General features: G+C 41.9%; 1 protein-coding gene across 3 annotated transcripts in view; it reads left to right on the plus strand.

The window, feature by feature from the left end:
• WDPCP (WD repeat containing planar cell polarity effector) overlaps nt 1–19,699 on the plus strand; it is a 315,876-nt gene that overhangs the window by 136,906 nt on the left and 159,271 nt on the right. For all 3 annotated transcript variants that reach the window (XM_083175790.1, XM_083175792.1, XM_083175791.1), the window contains exons 12-13: nt 4,857–4,980; nt 17,290–17,353. In XM_083175790.1, coding sequence (XP_083031916.1) covers nt 4,857–4,980; nt 17,290–17,353 — 188 coding nt within the window. The remainder of the gene's footprint in view (nt 1–4,856; nt 4,981–17,289; nt 17,354–19,699) is intronic.

Here is a 19,699-nt window from a genome sequence, read left to right on the forward strand (position 1 = left end):
AGCGCCCGGTTCATTTACCTTTGTAAATAAACAAAATGCATAAAAATGCCTAGTGGTGATGCCGCCACTGATTCTAGCGTGTCAACGGTAAAAAAATCCTAATCCTACAATAATTCTAAGAAACATATGGTACTTGTTTCCTAGCAGGGCGCCCAGTTTCACTTTGTACGGTACCATAGTGAAATCGCATCACATGCGTGTTTTTGCATGCGATGTGATCGCATGCGATGCGATTTTCCTATGTAATTTATTCACTGCTATTTTTCCCCTCTGGGCGGTGGTGCGATCGCATGCGGTTGTAAAGGGTGCGATGCCATTTACTTTACTATACAGTTGTATGAGATACAATGAGATTGATGCAACCCCCCGGTATCCACGCCACCCCAAAGCGTGGCGAGCGGCGGCGGAACGTGTCCTCCCGACCTTTTCATACCCCCACTATCCACGTCGGTGTGGAGTTGATTTTATATAGTGTGACGAGTACTGCAAACCACCGAGCCCCATGAGGGGACACGGAATACATGTAACATAATCCGCGTCCCCTCGCGGGCTCGCTGCGCTCACCACGCTTCGGGCTCGGTGGCTCGCTACGCTCGCCACACTATATAGTATTAACTCCACGCCAAAATGGATAGTGGGGGTATGAAAAGGTCGGTAGGACATGTTCCGCCGCCCCTCCCCTTTTTGTAATGTATTTGGGGCAATTTATCATTGCCCCACGTTGGTACAGCTGCACCGGTCGCCGACCATCAAATTATTTTTTTTCCCATTCTCAAATAATAGTCAGTCTACATGCCCAAAAATGGGCAGATGCTGATGTCATGTAGCATCAGATGCCCGCCCCGAGCAGGCACCGAGCCACCTGCGTTCCCAGGTGAGCGCCCAACATTTTCATGGGGACGCCCATTAAAGGCTGGGTGTTCGCCTTCTGCCGGGCCCCGGCCACCCCCTTCCCTCTCCTACGAACGCCTCAGTAAGTGTGATACTTGCCGAAGGCATTCACACAGGGGGTTGGCACATGCTCATATTCACCCATGTGCATGCCTAGAACCGCACAATCCGAAACGTTAATGAACTCAGCCCCGACTGATTAAACCTGAATCAGGCCCTATATTTGCTTTATATCCTGTGGTGCTACCTTAAAAAAATCTGTCCTGTTATTAAGAGTTGCGTTACTATTGTTCTCTCATTATCTGAGCTGGGGACTTGGATAAATAGGTCTCCGAGCCACTTCCGTCTCCTATTGCACACGTTGCAGCTGGTCAACATAATTAAGACCAAAGTGTTTGTTCTATCAGCAAGTGGTCGAGTTATTCCATAAAGTCTGATATTTATAAAACATGTATACATTCAAGGCTCCGGTTCTAGAAGGATGAAAAACCCGAAACTCTACCAAATCCATGTATGAAATATTTATTATAGTATAATGCAGCATTGTGTCCATTGATCCTATAGTCAATATCCTACAAACAAGCAAAATGTATACTCTGCATCCGCACTAAGCTACACAAAAGAGAACCATTCATAATAGACCACATCCTGGCATAGAAATACAGTGTTGTGCGCAGTCAATGTGAGACAGGCTGCTTCAATGGCACTAGCAGACAAAACAACATATCACGCAGAGTATAAAGTTGAGACAGTAGTGAGATGCAAGTATTTTAAGAGTAGCTGCCAAAATAACAAGTCGGAGGTTTTAAATCTCTTGTATCAGAAATGAGACGTAGCCTCTGTTTTCCTTAGCCGCTATTACAAGGCATAGGCTGGAGATACACTTGTTCCAGCAACAGGGTGTTGGTTTGTAGTCCTTAATCTCAATCATTTCAAGACCAGGGTCTGCTTTAAAGGAAAAGTTACCCTGTTTTTATCCCTATGTATTTATTATAATGTAATACTAAAGTAAATATTGCATACCTCCCAACTTGTAGGGAGACCAAGGAGGGACACAGTGATGAGCGCCGTAGGTGCTCCGAAACTTTCGGGGGCATGGCCTATACTCGCGGCTCTCCCACGAGGCCATGCCCCGTTTTGCCGCTATGGGGCATGAACCAGAGGCTCTGTTAACCTCTGGCCATGCCCCCGGCCCCCTGGCTGCGGGAATGTGATCGTTTTATTTTCCGTTAAAACGTCATTAAATCCAAACCCCTGGTAAAGAAGTTTCTACACCTTGGTCCTTATTCAGATCTGATCTCAGTACCAATTTGTTCTGAAAATGGGCAAAACCAAGTGCACTGCAGGTGGGGCAGATGTAACGTGCAGAGAGAGTTAGATTTGTGTGAGTTATTTTGTTTCTGTGCAGGGTAAAAACTGGCTGCATTATTTTGACACTGCAATTTAGATTTCAGTTTCAACACACCCCACCCAAATCTAATTCTCTGCACATGTTACATCTACCCCACCTGCTGTGCACATGGTTTTGCCCATTTTGAGAACAAATTTGTACTGCGATCAAATCTGAGTAAGGGCCCTTACCTTAATCGACTTTGCTGCAGTTGTCCAAATGATATCTCATTAGAGGCTACAGGTTTACATCATGTAGCAACAAAACTAATGAATGAAGTGTTATTAGTTGGAGAGGTAAATGAGAATTGCCTAGAACACAGGTACTCGCATGTTTTGCAGGTCTCCTCAAAGAATCAAGTGAAATAATTAGCTCCACCTATGGATCTTTTAAAATGTGTCAGTCAGTAATGAGTGCACCTGTTGGGTGACCTGGAAAACGTGAACTGTGTTGGGTCCTGAGGACCGAGTTTGAGAACCACTGACCTGGATAGTTCTGCTGGTTTCAGCAAGTGTCTTTAATCCAGGTAACCTGTTAAGTATACTCTTAATGTTGCCGCCATCCTGATTTTGCAAGCGTAAGAGGCGCACTCATTTTATTATAGGTGCATATTGTTATTTTGGTGCAGTATGGAAATACATATTTATAGGTATATATTATGTTTATACACTATGGGGGCTATTCTGGTTCACTCGCAAAGCCAAATACCTTCTCATATGGACAAAACCACGTGCACTGCAGGTGGGGCAGATGTAACATTTTTAGATTTAGGTTTGGGTGAGTTATTTTGTTTGTGTGCAGGGTAAATACTGGAAGTAAAACCCCACCCAAATCTAATTCGCTCTGCACAAGTTACATTTGCCCCCCTGCAGTGCACATGGTTTTGTCCATTTGAGAGATAATATGCCTTTGCAAGAGAACCAGAATAACCCCCTATATGTGTAAGAGATTTACAGGGCTACTTGTTAAACAGTAACTGACTGGATGTGGGATTTACTAGACTTATCAGACAGTTGTAAACACATAGGGCAGTATTCAATGAGGCTGATTCGCCATGTTTTATGGCGATTTTGTGCTATTTTCATGCTGTACGGCGATTTTTTGACTAAAACGGTGAATCACCCTATTCAATGACCAGATGGCGAATACATTTCAAGGTTTTTATCGCCATGATTCACTGAGTAGCAATCGCTTTCTTTTTATGGTGAAGTGGAATGTGAACTTTTAAAATAAAGTGTTTTGTTGTTTTACATTTGGTGTAAAAAAATCAGGAATTTTATTCTGAGGAGGGGCATGCTATTTTTATTAATGTGCTGAATATATATTTAATTTAAAAAAATATTTTATTATAATTTTTTTTTTTTATATTCACTGCACCCGATCATTACATATGCACGATCGGGTGTAGTGAATACCCGGTCCCCTGTTGGCTATCCCGGGGAGCAGCCTGTGCTGCCTGGCTCCCGGGGAGCCCACCTCCCCCCCACAAACGTACTGGGGCAGGCAGGGAGACTTCCATCTCCCTGCCTGCTGCCGTCCTCAGGCTCCCTGCGGCATCGCCGCAGGAGTTAAAATTCGCCGGTCGGGGCAGTGAGCCCCTGACTCGTTTAATACTGGAGCCGGCGAGGCTCCGGAACGCGGCGGGCAGTGGCGAATGTGCAGAGAATCCTAAACAGGATTCGCTGCACATCGTCAAAATTCTCATTGAATACTGCCCATAGTAATACTTAAACATTCATAAAAAGCAATGAGTAAAAATAAGGAATACTGGTTTTACAAAATTGGATTTCTCATGGTAAAGAAATATGCCATTGTGGTCTTGATACTATGCGCTATGACATCTGTTCAATAAATGTCAGTATTAAGCTGATACTCTTAAGCTAACAATACATTTTTGTCTGATTTGGACACTTCTCACCTGCGATGAGTCGGGCTGAGAAACCGGGTGAAAAGTGTCGAAATCCGATGTGTTTAACATCGGAGTCGAAGATCGGACCCGCTTGCAGGTTCAACTTCCAATACAGGCAGCCATAGGTGCCGATTTATGTTTTTGCTGGTGGGTGCTCAAGCCAAAAATATAGGGGAGTGGCTTAATGGGAAAGGGGCGTGGCCACAAAATAATACTGATTTATATTACGCAGCACAGTTGTCTCCAATATTCAAATTATGGCAACAGTGCCAAATACATAAATACCCACACAATGCAGATACAAAAATCTCCCCCACAGTGCCAAATACATAAATGCCCCCACATTGCCAAATACTTAAATGCCCCCACAGTGCAGGTACATAAATGCCCACACAGTACCTGTGCCAGCGACAAGGTAGGGGAGTGCAGTGGGACAAGGGCGGGTGGGCCGCTGCTGAGTGGGTGGGTGCTCATCAATTTCCGTGGGTGCTCGGGCCCTCAAGCACCCACAGAATCGACACATATGCCGGCAGCGGGAAATGGGATTGCATGTGATATATCGCATATCTTGCGTTGCTTTTACTGGTTGTTTTAAGGTTTTTTCTGTGCTTTTCTCTGTACAGTAGTGTCGCGTGCCTTCTTAACTGATGTTATATTTTTTGACAGCTCTATTGGAGGCCTGCCTTGGTACATTTTATTCACCAGCCCGACCACTCCTGGACATCATCGTACTGGAATACAGAGATCCTATAAGTAGATACGCCCGAAGATTTTTCCACCATCTTTTGAGGTAAATCATCTTCTATTCTATGTCGGATAGATTATTGCAGTTGTGTACAGTATCAAAGCTCAGTAATTCCTTTATAAATATTTCATTCCAGTTATTTAAGTTTAAATTTAAAAATTTCAGAAAAAAAGCCACTGCCTACAGTGTCACTTTACTGTGAACAGGTACCTCATGAAGGTTGGAAATAAAGTGCCTCAGTAACATATTGTGACAAGGATCACATTGACCGGGTAAAAGTACAAAGAGCAACTTTATTTCTCCGTCAGCAGTTAGGACATTCACATGGATATCAGCAAGTACAGGTTACAGAATTGTATTCCACAGTCAGAGTAACAATCCTGGTTAATACTCTTTGAAAAAGCCCCACTGTTTGGGGCGAAACGCGTTAGCGGGAGAATTTTCGGCCTGTCCGTCTTACAGAGCCTTGTGGAATACGCATCTGCTATCACATAATCAGCAGAGAAACCAAGGCGCCAACACCGGTGATTCCCACCTGCCACTCTCCTGTATGTTACATCCGGCATCTTCTGAGAACTCCATAGGACGTGCTAGTGAACCCGGCGTCTGTGAGAGAGACGGTAACGCATAACATCAATAGCGGCACGGGTCTGGAGGGTAAGAGCGGTACCAGTTATAACATCCATCTGGTCCGCTCCCCACCAGCTACCGTTCCGGAGGGACACTCAGATCTAAAAGCCAGCAGCGCACGGAGGCGCAGGTGAGAGACGTGATACCACACGTCCCTATACACAATTCTATATCCATTTGCAATTAAAAACCATGACTGTATTATACCCACCAAACTATAAGTGGAAATTGCAAACGGAGACAGGACCAATTTCATTTATTGACTTTTATTTGTTATTTAATGGTGCACATCAAACACCTTTTAAAGCTAAAAATAATACGCTTATTTTTATCCGATTATATTATGTGTATTAATGTGTTTTTTGATATATGTACATAGGTGGCCACCTAAAAAGTATGCAAATAACATTTTTTTCTTATTCTATTTCTAAATAAATATGATTATTTATATTTACTCAATATAAAAAGAACTATTTGTGTGTGTTTTTCCATGGTGCTTGATATATATTAAATAGCGCAGTTATCCAATCCTCTTTTTTAATCCTGGTTAATAGTCCAATGACTCCTACAGGGTCGCCCGATGAGGAGTACAGTACAACGTCATCGGAATCCCAACTGTTTAAATGTCCGACTGACAGGGGCAATTCTCCCTCGAGGGGATTCATGACCCTCATAGAGGGAAAAAGGAACCTCTAGCAAGCGTTGTGAACCACCGCGCTTAGTGAGGCAAGCATAGCGACTTATTTGCATTTGCCCACTCTGTCGGAGTTCCAATTGTTGAGATTCTGGTTCTGTTATTCTTTGTGCCAGTGAAAGCATTTTACTTTATTGTACTTTTGTTTTTACCTCAAAAATGCATTTTTGCAAGCAATGAGAATATTTAGATTTACATTATGCATTATTATGCATATTATGCATTATGATTATTACATTATCTTTTAACCGTATCAGCTGATACTGGAGTTTGATAATTATATTGCGTTGTTCTTTGATTGCAAATGCTGGGAGTCTTCGGTTTTGTTTACTCATTACGATAATGTATCTATCTAGCCTTTTTGATGTAGAGGTCATCCAGAATTTTAATTTCACTATTATACCTGTTTCTTTGAATGTATATGTTACACCAGATGATGGAATTTTTAGTTTTTTAACAATTTTTCGATGAGTATAGCCTTCTACAGAAAGAGTTTGAACGTTGCCACCCAATTCAAGTAAAGATTTGTGTCTTTTCTTTATTTAGAATTTTTAAAATTGATCTAAAAACTGTAAAAAAGATAATTAACATTTTAAAAATATTCAATTAATAAAAGTATATATTAAAGAATTGTATTAAATTATATTGTTTAATCAACATACATTCCAGCTTTATTAATGATCTGCTCTAATTTACATACTTTAGCATATTAATAAACTGTTGGGACTGGTTCAAAAATAAGTAATTTTAAGTGTAGTACATTTGAAGTAAAGTCCTAGGGGGGAAATTTTCTAAGAATTTTTTTTGGGGGGGGGGTTTGCATACTTTTAGCATTTAAGTGCAACAAGCCAATATGACATCAAACACTTGGTTTATCATTCCCATTTAGCAAAAGGAGGACAATTCAGTAGACATATGCAGTAAAGCTCATAGTAAATATAATTACTGTTAAATACGTTAACAGGGCAATTAATCAAACAGGTTTCAAGGCAGTCCCAATTAACAGGCCAATTAATCAAACAGGTTTCAAGGCGGTCCCTTAAAGCAACATCAGTCAAATAAATGAAAAATCGGAATGTATCTGCTGCAGGCTAGATTTTTGCTGATCATTCTCACCTCCTTTCTTTAAATAATAAAAACTGTCGTAAAAGAAAAATCACAACTGTCAGATGAAATTAAGACCACAGGCAAGAATCTTAATAATAATTATATCAATATAAATTTATGTACATTGTCTGACTTTTGTTTTGTTCAGACATACTGTATGCCAAACAGGCAAGCTTCAAATTGTGTTTTTCACTGTTGGCACAGACTCTATTCATTTGAATGACTGGAAAATGTTCGTAAATGGAAAAAGGTCACTGAAAATATCCATGGGTTCAAAAACTGTAATACCCATTATATGGTAGTTTATGACCTATGAGCACTACCATGGATTTACTGCTTTTCATATTTGCTACATAGGTGGACCATTCTGCAAAAAAATAAAAACCTAACCCCACCTACCTAAATAGAGCAATAATGCAATTTTGAGATAATTTCTTTTTATTGAAATGAGCATTAAATTACATTTTGCCATATTCTTGATTATGAGTAGTTTAAATTCAATTTGGTATTTTATACATTTTCTTCTAATTTCTATGTAATTATCAGCAAACTGTGTATATATTGTGTGAAAATAGCCCAATATTTTTATGAAAGATTGACAATGAATGCTTAGATCAGATATTACTGGACCCGTTCCACAAAAGACACATTTTCTTTTTCTTTATTTTATTTTTGTTTTTCAAAAATATTTCAGCTTGATAAACAGTTGAGAGCAGTTTGAAAAAAAACATTCAACCAGGATAATATATATAAAGGAGACATTGGCAATCTACATGATGGTTGACAGTCATTAGGTCAACACCATTAGGTCGACATGGGTCTAGGTCAACATGGGAAAAGGTTGAAAGGTCATTAGTTCGACAATGTCTAGGTCGACAGTCAAAAGGTCGACATGGGGTGTTTCACTCTTTTTTTACCTGAATGTCAACACAATTGACATGGCCACAGTTTAAAGTGCACTGAATCCCCTTGCATCGCTTGCAATGCTTTTAGCACACTATTTTATTTTCCCACCACACCCTAGTGCAGTGGTTCCCAACCTTTTTTCTCTCCCGTACCCCTTGATTAGGCTTTTTATTAAAGAGTACCCCCTCTCAATTTGAAATATAGACAGAACTTACAAGTGTAGAGGAAGTGAGCGGTATGCCTATCTTTTTATTAAGGAGTAATGGACAGGAATCATGCCCTTCCATGTCTGGCCGCTGTTTGTGTATTGTTTCCAGGGTTCCCACTAACACCTGTAGGATTAATGCCACTGCTTTCTCCACCTGTGTCAGCACAGGGAAGGTGATTGCTGATGTCTGAGGGCAGCATGGGAAGCTCCCCATGGATTGCTGGTCAGGCAAAAGCACCAGGAGACACTGATGATGCTGATGACGCTGAAGACAGAACCACAGAACCGTAAGTGACAAAACATGGTTCTTCTCCATGGCAATGGGTCTTCTTCTGCAATCAAAATACTTTTTTTCATCTTCCGCCATTACCAATATTATTTTCAAGTACCCCCAACTGGTATGCAGAGTACCCCCAGGGGTACTAGTACCCCAGGTTGGGAACCACTGCCCTAGTGGATGGTAGGGCATGAAATACCGCCTGTTGGCACATGTCGAGTCAAAAAATTTGAAAAACCCCATGTCGACCTAACGACCTGTCGAACTAACGACCTGTCGAACTAATGACCTTTCGACCTAGAACCATGTTGACCTTTTCCATGTCTACCTTTTTCCATGTCGACCTAATTGTGTCGACCTAATGACTGTCGGCCATCATGCTGTAGACCAAATGACATCATCCTGTCCGACTGGTTAGTTTGTTTTCAGAATAAGACATGCTGTAGAGGTAAGTTTGCTAAACCTAAACCAAAATGTGTAGGAATTCTTAACCTATTTTGTTCCCGGAACCAGAATGAAGTCTAACAATCAGCTTCTAGTGAAACTTTTTTATTCTGAATTTACTTAAATTTTAAATTCATTTTTTAATGAATTTCATTTTCTCTACTTCCTTTCAGTTATTTTATTAGAATATATCTGCCAAGAAATTAGACATTCATACAAAAATGGAATTAGCAATCTAATTGGTAACACACAATAGCCCTGCATAAAGAGAAGACATGTTTTATCATAAATAGCAGTCCTAGTTCTTGATTCATGAAAACTGGATAATCGGCTCATGTATTGGTTTATTTCGCATTAGAATTTATTATTATTTTTTATGTATTTATTTTTTTACAAAACAATCGAAAGCAAATGCAGCTCAGATGATACATTATGTAAAAGCGCAGTGGTTAGCTTTGCTGCCCCTCAGTTCTAGGTCTTATCTTTTTCAGAGTTTGTAAGTGCTCGCCATATTTGTGTGGGGTACTCTGTGTACTTTAGGTTCCAAAGATAGGTTGGTTTCTGGTAAAATTAACTTGCTTGTGTGTCCAGAGTATGTGTGTGTGTCCCTGTGGTAGGGAATATACTGTAGGCTCTAATCGTCACACAGATACAGATGTCAATTATTCAATATTTATCCATTTTTTTATTCTTTTTAATATGTAGGTACTATATAAATAACGATTAAATTAATTTAAATGAAGGGTTGTAAACAACAAAAGCAATAAAGTGTACAATATGAACATTGGAGTTGTCTTTTATATTTGTATTAAGTGGGGGTTCCCTAGTGGAAACCCCCACCCCCCACATATGCTGTCCTGCCAGTGCTGACTTTAATCACATGACTACACATGCTTCTCAGAATAATTCCTTTTATGAAATGGGTTGACTGAAGCTTGACCAAAAAAGTTGGCAGCCTACCAGACTGCACATCTCATGGTAAAAATAAATTAATAACGCTAGAGAAAAAAAAAAGCCAGTCACTTTGTGTTAAAGGGTAGGGTACAGCTGTAAAATAAATTAGTCATGTACACATCATACCGCTCAATGGATATTTCTGTTTTTTATAGTTTTATTTATATATATATATATATATATCAATAGGGAACTACCACTCCCTATTGCCTCAACGTTTTGCCTTGCCCAGGTGCCTTCCCAGAGTCCTGGCATAAGTCAGCTCACATAGGGCCTTATTCTGGTCGGTGCGGTTATATCCGCGTGCGTTCGGCCCGCCGATGTTTTGTGTCTGCGCATGTGCAGAGGCGTCTCTGCGCATGTGCGAGCGGGGCGTACGGCCAAATCCCGCATGATATGTGAACACTCCGAACAGGGGGTGGAGAGGGGCGTGAAGGGCTATTTGGGCTTATTACCATATGCATACGCCCCGCGTTTCATGTGCGTTCCCATGCAAACGCTGGGCGTACGTATGGTAATGCGGCCGTGACGCACGTGTAGGGGGCGGACATATGACATCGCCGGATGTCAGCTGCCCGCCCAGATCCCTGCTTTTGCACGGAAAATTGTCCGTGTGGTCTGAGGTTGCGGGAGCTGGTGGAGCACTCGGTCCTGCATCGAATGATGGGGGAGGTTCCCTGAGATGGAGGAGGCGTATTCCGTAAAAAATACACGTGCGGTCCGTTCGGCCAGCTTCTTACCGCGTACGGACGGAGTTGGCGATCCGTATGGAAGGCGGGGTTTCGCACGCACGGTCCTAGCCGCATATTCGGATCCGGCCGCACCGATCAGAATAAGGGCCATAGATACAAAGTGCATAAAGGCGGCACTCTGAGACGATAATAGGTGAAAAAAACAAATGTGGATTTAATGCATACAGCAAAGTTTTGGCGCTGCTCCCCTTTCTCAAACCACAACAAGTTGAGCATGCTCGGCGTGCTGCTGGTGTTCCTCTGCTCTGCCTCCACCCGTTCTCACCGAGTGCATCACGTCACAGGTACTGCGCCACACAGCTTAGCCATTCACTGCTGTGTGGGATGGTCAGGGCGTCTGGTTGCCTAGACAACCAGTCCTCTGCAACGGGAATCACAGGCTTAACAAGCTACATAGTTTTTACATAAATACAATGACATACAATACATTTTAAAAACACGGAACAACCTTAGTGTGATAAAGCAATATGACCCCTCATTAAGGGGAACAGTGTTATACAAATATACTGTACATATAATCAGAACGAGTCCTAATTTCAAATGACACCTATTGTGTAAGTGTTAAAAATTCTCAAATATTAAAATGACACATTCCAGTGCTAAGTGTCCGTTATAGTTATATAGTAAATATGATAATCCCCTTATATTGTCCTATTTATTCTGTGGCCTCTATCGTGCGTCTATCTCAGCGGTCTCTTATTAAAAGAAGACTACATATAAAGAAATATGGCTAAATATAAAAAACATGTGTGAAATACATGTGTAAATAGCATATGGAAAACATGTATGTAAAACATGTGTACAAAACATGTATAAAAACCTGTATAAAAACTAGAGATGTGCAGACTCGGATTCCAGAGATCCGAGCCCCCCACGGACGTCATCATTCCGAGCCCGGTTCCGAGCAGCGCTCGGAGATTCCCGCCTGACTCGGGTCCGTCCGCGTGGTCAGAACGTCATCTGCCGGCGCCGGATTTCGCGATGCTTTAAAAGCGGCTGCTGCGCCCGCCATCTTCACTCCAGTCTAGTAGTGGGTTGGGAGAGGGTGTGTTGGTACTGCTGCTAGGGCTTAAACTTGAGCTTGACCGCAATATTTTTTAATCGCTGGGGCTGTCTTTCAGTGCTGCTGTGTAGTCTGACTGTGTACTTGTAGTACTACTGTCTCCTCTGTGCGGTCTACCTCTGGTGTGCTGTGCTGTAATTAATTATTTTATTCGCTGGGGCTGTCTCCCTCAGTGCTGCTGTGTACTCTGTTCTCCTCTCTGCTTAGGAGAACAGTCTAACTGTGTACCTGTAGTACTACTATCTCCTCTGTGCTGGGGCCTACCTCTGGTGCTGTGCTGTGCCTGTAATATTATATTATATATTAATAATTAATTATATTATATATATATATAGTCCACTGGTGCTGCCTGCACTGAATCTGCCAGTATTATTTAGTTACTCAGTTCACTGTTGCCACTGGCAGTGCTACTGCCTACCTAGTGTACCTACCTAGTACATACTAGGCTGCTAGATCATTTAATTAAAAAATAATACTTGTGCTGTGTGGGACTGTAAAAAATAATTCCATGCTGCAGGTGCACTAACGTGTGCCACTGAGTGCCACTGCAAAGCAGTACCTAATAATAAAATTAATTATTATAAATTATGCTGGTGCACTGCATAAAGCTACTGGTGGTGTGTAATATAACTACCATTTGTGGTGACCACTGGCAGTGCTACTGCCTGCCTACCTACCTACCTACCTAGTAGTTTATTTTATCTACCTACTAGGCTGCTATATTATTAATACTTAATTAATTTAATTATATATAGTCCACTGGTGCTGCCTGCACTGAATACTGTGAATAGAGGTTGCCAGTATTATTTACTCAGTCCACTGTTGCCACTGGCAGTGTTACTGCCTAAGTGTACCTACCTAGTAGTACAATGACATACTAGGCTGCTATATCTAATTTAATTAAAAAATAATACTTTTTGGGGCTCACTGCCTAATACTGCCGTATCTACCGTCTGTTTTGGGGCTCACTGCCTAATACTGCCGTATCTACCGTCTGTTTTGGGGCCCACTGCCTCATACTGCCGTATCTACCGCTGCAGTACCACTCTTACATAAGCCACGTGTTTGTGCCGCACACTTGTGTGGCTTAGCATAGTTATCCAGCTACCTCGGTGCAACCTTTTGACCTAAAAACAATATTGTGAGGTGTTCAGAATAGACTTGAAATGAGTGGAAATGAATGTTATTGAGGTCAATATAGCGTAGGAGCAAAAAAAAAAAATAATTCTGCGATTTTAGCAGTTTTTATGCTTTTTTAACAAAAAAATTAAAACCCAAAACCCCAAAAATCCAAACACAAAACACTTAGGAGGTGTTTTGCCAAAACCCATTAGAACCCAAGACCTCAAGGTAATGAGAACCCAAAACCTAAAAAGTGGCCTGTGCACATCCCTAATAAAAACATGTATAAGAAGCATATGCAGCAAATCCCCCATCCACCAAAATTTTTCTTTTGCTAATATCTGTTCCTCGGCGTCTCGTCAGGGGTACCCCCTATTATTGAGTATCGTCAACACAGTTCACAATTTAAATAGGGGAACAATTTAAATAGGGGAACAACACTAACTGCCACCCCAAGTGCTACCAGACATCGCCGGCTGGGACTCACTGGTAGTTGGTGTGGCTCCCCTATGTGAATTTTGGACTGTGCTGCAGTACAGTCTTTGAAGAGGAAAGAGAAGATGTTATGGCCGAACAATACTCTGGACAACCTTTAACACGCTAAAATTACCAAAATGTGGACAAAGTATGCAAAAACTACTGTGCAAGAGAATGACAAATGAATTAGTGATGTGAAAGATGAGTACCCGATTGGTTTCCAAGGTTTTGACGCCTGAACAAAAAGACAAATATGTGGGGATTTCCCGCAAACTTTTGGAGCATGTGCACAGTGAGCCAGATTTTTTTGACATAGTGATAACAGGTGACGAAACTTGGATCTTTAAGTATGATCCCTGGACCAAAAGGCAAAATGCAGAGTGGCACACACCAAAATGCAGAGTGGCACCCAAAAAGGGCAGAATAAGCAAATCAAAGACCAAATCCATGCTCATTGTATTTTTTGACTTGAATGGTGTGGTCCAAAAGGATTTTCTACCTAGCGGGCAAACTGTGCATTTTACATGGGAGCGCCCAATCGCTTGGAAAACTGTTTCCTCCTCTTCTACACAGAGATTGCCACTACACGGGTCCTCCATTATGACAATGCGTTAAGTCACACATCGCTGCAAGTGAGGAATTTTTTGGTCAAGCACAACATAACAATGCTGCCTCAACTACACTACAGTCTGGATATGGCTTCTTTGTATTCCATAGGATCAAAAGCGGACTGAAATGACAACATTTTTGGATCGTGGATGCGGCCGCAACAAGGCCACCCAAGGACGTTTTGTTTAATGCCTTCCAGAAGGTGTACCAAATTTGGCAGACACACTGGCAAAAGTGTAGCGCTGCTTAAGGGTCATACTTTGAATATTATTAACCATTTGTATATGAAAGTTCAATGTTTTTCCCGGATTTAGTCTCATTTCTTTCCAGATAGACCCAGTATATTAAAAAAAAAAAAACTTTATTTGAGCTGCTGCATCTGTACTCTGTTAGGGACAGCAGCTTTTTAAACCTTTAATGCGGCATGTACTAAAGGAAATGGTGGGGAATTTCGAGTAAAGCAGGGCTTCAGTGCAAAGCGTAATGTCCCCTTTTGCTGGCGTTACCCTATAGAAGCCCTTCTTTGTGCATTGTGCTCTGAGAGGCATTCAATCTTATTCCTCATCAAGCGAACCAAGCCCCCCCTTCTCCGTAGCCATGATGACCCTATGCACATGTGCAGATAAACGGCCGGGGCCAAAACCCAGAACTGCAATGACCGACACCCATCACACATGGCTGTGGGATATCACTGAAGTCAAAGTGATAAGGTAATATGGAGAAGCAAAATTGGTACACCTGAGTGGCGCAGTATACAAGAAAGATGCAACAACATAAATCACATGGCTTAAATGGAAGTAACAAATGTATTACATATAAAATAAATAACCAATGCACCAGAAATAAATATTGAGCCAGATGTTCAAATTCTCACCATAGAGGGGTGTTGACAGGGTATGGCGCAGCACCACCACACTGAGCATAAATCAGAAAGTCTCCCGGATTGCAAAGTGCTGGTGCTTGAAATAAAGTGCTGTCCTTAAAGACCAAAAAAAGTGCACATTCATATCCAATAGGATATCAATCAATGTGTTTTCTCCTTCAGAATCCTAAGGATAAAGTAATATGTTAGTAAGTGATCAAAATAATATGTTAATATGTTAGTGTAGTTTATGTTTGTCTGGCTAAACATTGTAGATTTTCTCTTTTTTAGAACAATATACATTATCGGAGCACACAATGGGGGTCATTTGAGGTCATTGGGTCCCCCAATGTTTTTTATCTGCACATGCACATAATGATTTATGCGCATGTGCATGGTTCTTTGGGGGGAATGGTGACTTGGTGACTGTAACGGACATGGAATGCACTGGACAGCTTGCACCCGTATTCATCAGGATCTTCAACAAATCACTGAAGCTATTCAAGGTTCCCTCCTGCCTCAAAAGCTCTACTATTGTTCTGGTCCCTAAGAAATCCACTATCACAAATCTGAACAACTACCAGCCGATAGCTCTGACATCTGTTATCATGAAAATGTTTGAGCGCCTTTTACTGAACCACCTGAAAGCTGTGACTGGCCACCAGCTAGACTCCCTCCAATTCGCCTACCGATGTGTTGAGGATGCAGTCAACCTTGGCCTGCACTACATTCTGCAGCACCTGGATATACCTGGTACCTATGCAAGGGTCTTTTTTGTTGACTTCAGCTTGGCCTTCAATACAATCATCCTCGACCCCAAACTTCTCTGCCTAGGAGTCCCTGACGCTACCTGTTCCTGGATTGTGGGCTTCTTGACTCATAGAAAACAGGTTGTGAAAGCAGGGAAATTCACTTCCCAAGTGCGGTCCATAAGCACAGGAGTCCCCCAGGGCTGTGTACCCTCACCCCTGCTCTCCTCCCTGTACACCAATGACTGCACCTGAGAGGCGCAATCAGTAAAGATAATCAAATTTGCCAATGACACTACCATCATTGGCCTCATCAAGGATGGGGACGAATCGGCCTACAGACGAGAAGTGGACCGAGTGGCCCAGTGGTGCAGCAGCAACCATCTACAGCTCAACCCTCTCGCAACCGTTGATATGGTAGTGGTCTTTAGGAAGAAGACAATGTGGTGTCCTTAGTGGACTCCTTCAAGTTCCTAGGGACCACAATCTCCCGGGACCTCAAATGGGGACCCAACACTGATACTATTGTTAGAAAAGCGCAGCAGAGGCTATTCTTTCTTAGGCAACTGAGGAAGTTCAACATCCCACAGAAGCTTCTGCTCCTCTTGTACTCTGCGATTGTGGAGTCTGTACTGTGCTCCTCGATACTTGTCTGGTATGGCTACGCCAGCGAGAGAGACAAATGCAGACTCCAAAAGGTAGTCAGAACTGCGGAGAAGATCATCGGGGCAGACCTTCCCTCTGTTCAGGACCTTTACCTGTCCAGAGCAAAAAAACGGGCAACGAAGATAGTCAAGAAGCAACTACATCCTGGCCATGGCTTGTTTAACCTACTGCCATCAGGCAGACGCTACAGTGCCATTCCCACCAGGTCCTCCAGAAGCTTAAAATTTTCTTCCCTCAAGCGGTTAACCTGCTGACACATGAACATCTCGCTGTCTAGTTGTGCCATAACCCTCTACACATAATTTAACGCTGTGTCCCTATGGAATATCTTCCTGTATGACTGTACGTGTTTCACCACCTGTTTATATTGTTTATTGCTTATATTGTATAATGTTTACTTGTTACCCTCCTGGCTGTTGCACAGCAAACCCGAAAACAAATCCTAGTATACGCAAGTATACCTGGCCAATAAAGCTGATGCTGATTCTGATTCTGACTTGTATAGTCGCTGATCTGTTTGCACTCACCAATACAGGATGGGAGCGTGGGTTGGTAGAGTCGAGTGTTGCCCATGGGAACACCCAGCGTTTTTTTTTGTTTGTTTGTTTTTAAACCCTCCAATGTTATTTTTTCCATGTAATTATGAATATGTGGTCTTATAGGTTAATGAAATAACTTTTTTGATTGGTTTACTTTGCACATTTGGTAAAAAATATATATTAGTAATTAATGTTTTATTTGACACTACCAGTAACATAAAATTGAAATCCCAGGAACCAGAGTGTATGTTTTGTATACTTCAAAGTCCATAATAGCTTCTATTTTTATTTGCAGGCACCAAAGATTTGAAAAGGCTTTCTTGCTTGCCATAGACATTGGTGCACGTGATCTGTTTATGGTACGTTTTTGTAAGATTTAATGTTTTCTTAGTTTTCCCAATTTTCTTGATGAAGTTTATAGACATTATTAATGCAAAAAATATTTTTTTATATGATTATACATTGACCCTAAAATCTATTTTTTTTGTTATTTGTCTCTTTGTCACATAAAATTCAAGTTACTTGAAACAAAAGTAACCTGTTGATCAATGTAGTTCTTTAATTATTCAAAAAATCCCCCAACTCCCCATATACTTTCATTTACTTTGTATCTAATGTATTTTTAAATTTTCTCTCATACTCCCAGCTGTATTTAACGAGAGACTGATTTATGAAGCTGTCATCCTGCTTTAAAATAAAAAAAAAAAGTGTTCATATCTTCTAGGTAGACTTTTCTCCCTCCTAAATGAGATTGTCATCTTTTTGTTTAGCAAATTCATTTTACTGATAAATATAAAACTGCTTTAAATTCTGTTCTCGGGAATAGTTTATATATCATTTTATGTTTTTTTTAATTCTTCAATCTTAAATGCTGAACTATGGATTATTTTCTTTCTTTTATTAAATGTTCTCTTTTATTCTTTTATTGTTCCTTATGTAGGGCCCTATTATCTCTTTGTCTTTCTGTTGTTCTCCAGGGGTTTTTTTTCCAGCTTTGTTCCTAATAGTAAAGCGCAAAAGAATATTCTGGAACTATATATATGTAAAATGTTAAAAATAGTCATGAATTATAAAGTTTTTGATCATATCAGCTCTTTTTCCATCTCATCTATTACCATTTACCATTTTGTTTTTTTAATTTATATATTTTTTTGGTACTTGTGTATTATCACGGAGCCCATCGCATCGCATGCCACTAATTAAGGTATGCGATGGGACCAGATTTGAGCCTTTTCCCGTTCGTGAGCATACAATTTTAATATTGCGTCGCATCACATGCCGTTTTAATGGCATGTGATGCGATGCGACGCGATCATGCCCGATTTGGGCTTAATCCCATGTTAAATGCCCCCCCAGACCTGATTTTTAATTGTATACCCACCTTGATGGGTAATGACTATGTTAAATGCCCCCCCATTGTTAACGCCACCCCACTATAAATGCAAACCCGAAGCGTGGCGAGCGGTGGCGGTACGTGTCCTCCGACCTTTTCATACCCCCACTATCCACGTCGGCGTGGAGTTGATTTCATATAGTGTAGCGAGCACAGTGAGCCCGAAGCGTGGCGAGCGCACGCAGAATATATGTGAAGTCATCCGAATATATGTGAAGTCATCCGAACCCCTCGCGGGGCTCGCCACGCTTCGGGCTTGGTGGCTCGCTGCGCTCACCACACTATATAAATTCAACTCCACGCCGACGTGGACAGTGGGAGGTATGAAAAGGTCGGAGGACGTGTTGGCGTTGATAGTGGGGTGGCGTTAACAATGGGGGGGGCATTTAACATAGTCATTACCCATCAGGGTGGGTATACAATTAAAAATCGGGTCTGAGGGGGCATTTAACATAGGAATCAGGCATCTAGGTGCCTGTGCGATTAAAAATCGTGTCGCATCGCATGCGATGTCAATGCGACGTGATTTTTTTGGTTGTACAATGCCCTACGATGGTGGGCGCCGTGATAATACACAAGTACCTTTTTTTTTTATAATATATAATTATACTAGGTGATTCATCGCGCCCTACGGGCGCTCTTCACACCGGCGTAAGGGGCTACGCCCCTTAATTTGTGAACATTTGTATTGTGAGAAATATGGTTAGAATTGTATGAAAGATGCCCTGTATTGCAGCTTCTGGCAGTGGGTGAGGGTCCAGCGTGGCAGCACAGGAGTACCGGACGGTGGCCCTGAGTCAGTGTCTCCTCCTACTGGGTGGGAGTTAGGGTGCATGAGAGCAGGAGGCTGGGATATGAGGCATGATAGGGGTATGTGGGCAACACAGCGTCAGCGATTACCCAGTGGTGGAAGTTACGGTTCAGGAGAGCAGGAAGCTGGGTAGTGATAGGGGTGTGTGGGCATACGGGGGACTAAAGAGGGTGGTGGACACTGTGCAGCTTCTGCCAGTGGGTGAGGGTCCAGCGTGGCAGCACAGAAATACAGGAGTCAGTGTCTCCTCCGACTGGGTGGGAGTTAGGGTGCATGAGAGCAGGAGGCTGGGCGGTAAAGCATGATAGGGGAATGTGGGCAACACAGGGTGAGCGGGTCTCCACTGGCGGAAGTTACGGGGCAGGAGAACAGGAGGCAGGGCAGTGTCCTCCCACATTGATGGCAAAAGTATTCAACATCGGCCATAAACCATCGATTATTTGAAAATCATTGATGGTCGATGGGCATCCCTAGAACTGGAGGAGGGTGGGGGACAGTATG

The sequence above is a fragment of the Crinia signifera genome, chromosome 3, assembly GCF_055691185.1.
Source record: "Crinia signifera chromosome 3, ASM5569118v1, whole genome shotgun sequence".
NCBI lineage: Eukaryota > Metazoa > Chordata > Amphibia > Anura > Myobatrachidae > Crinia > Crinia signifera.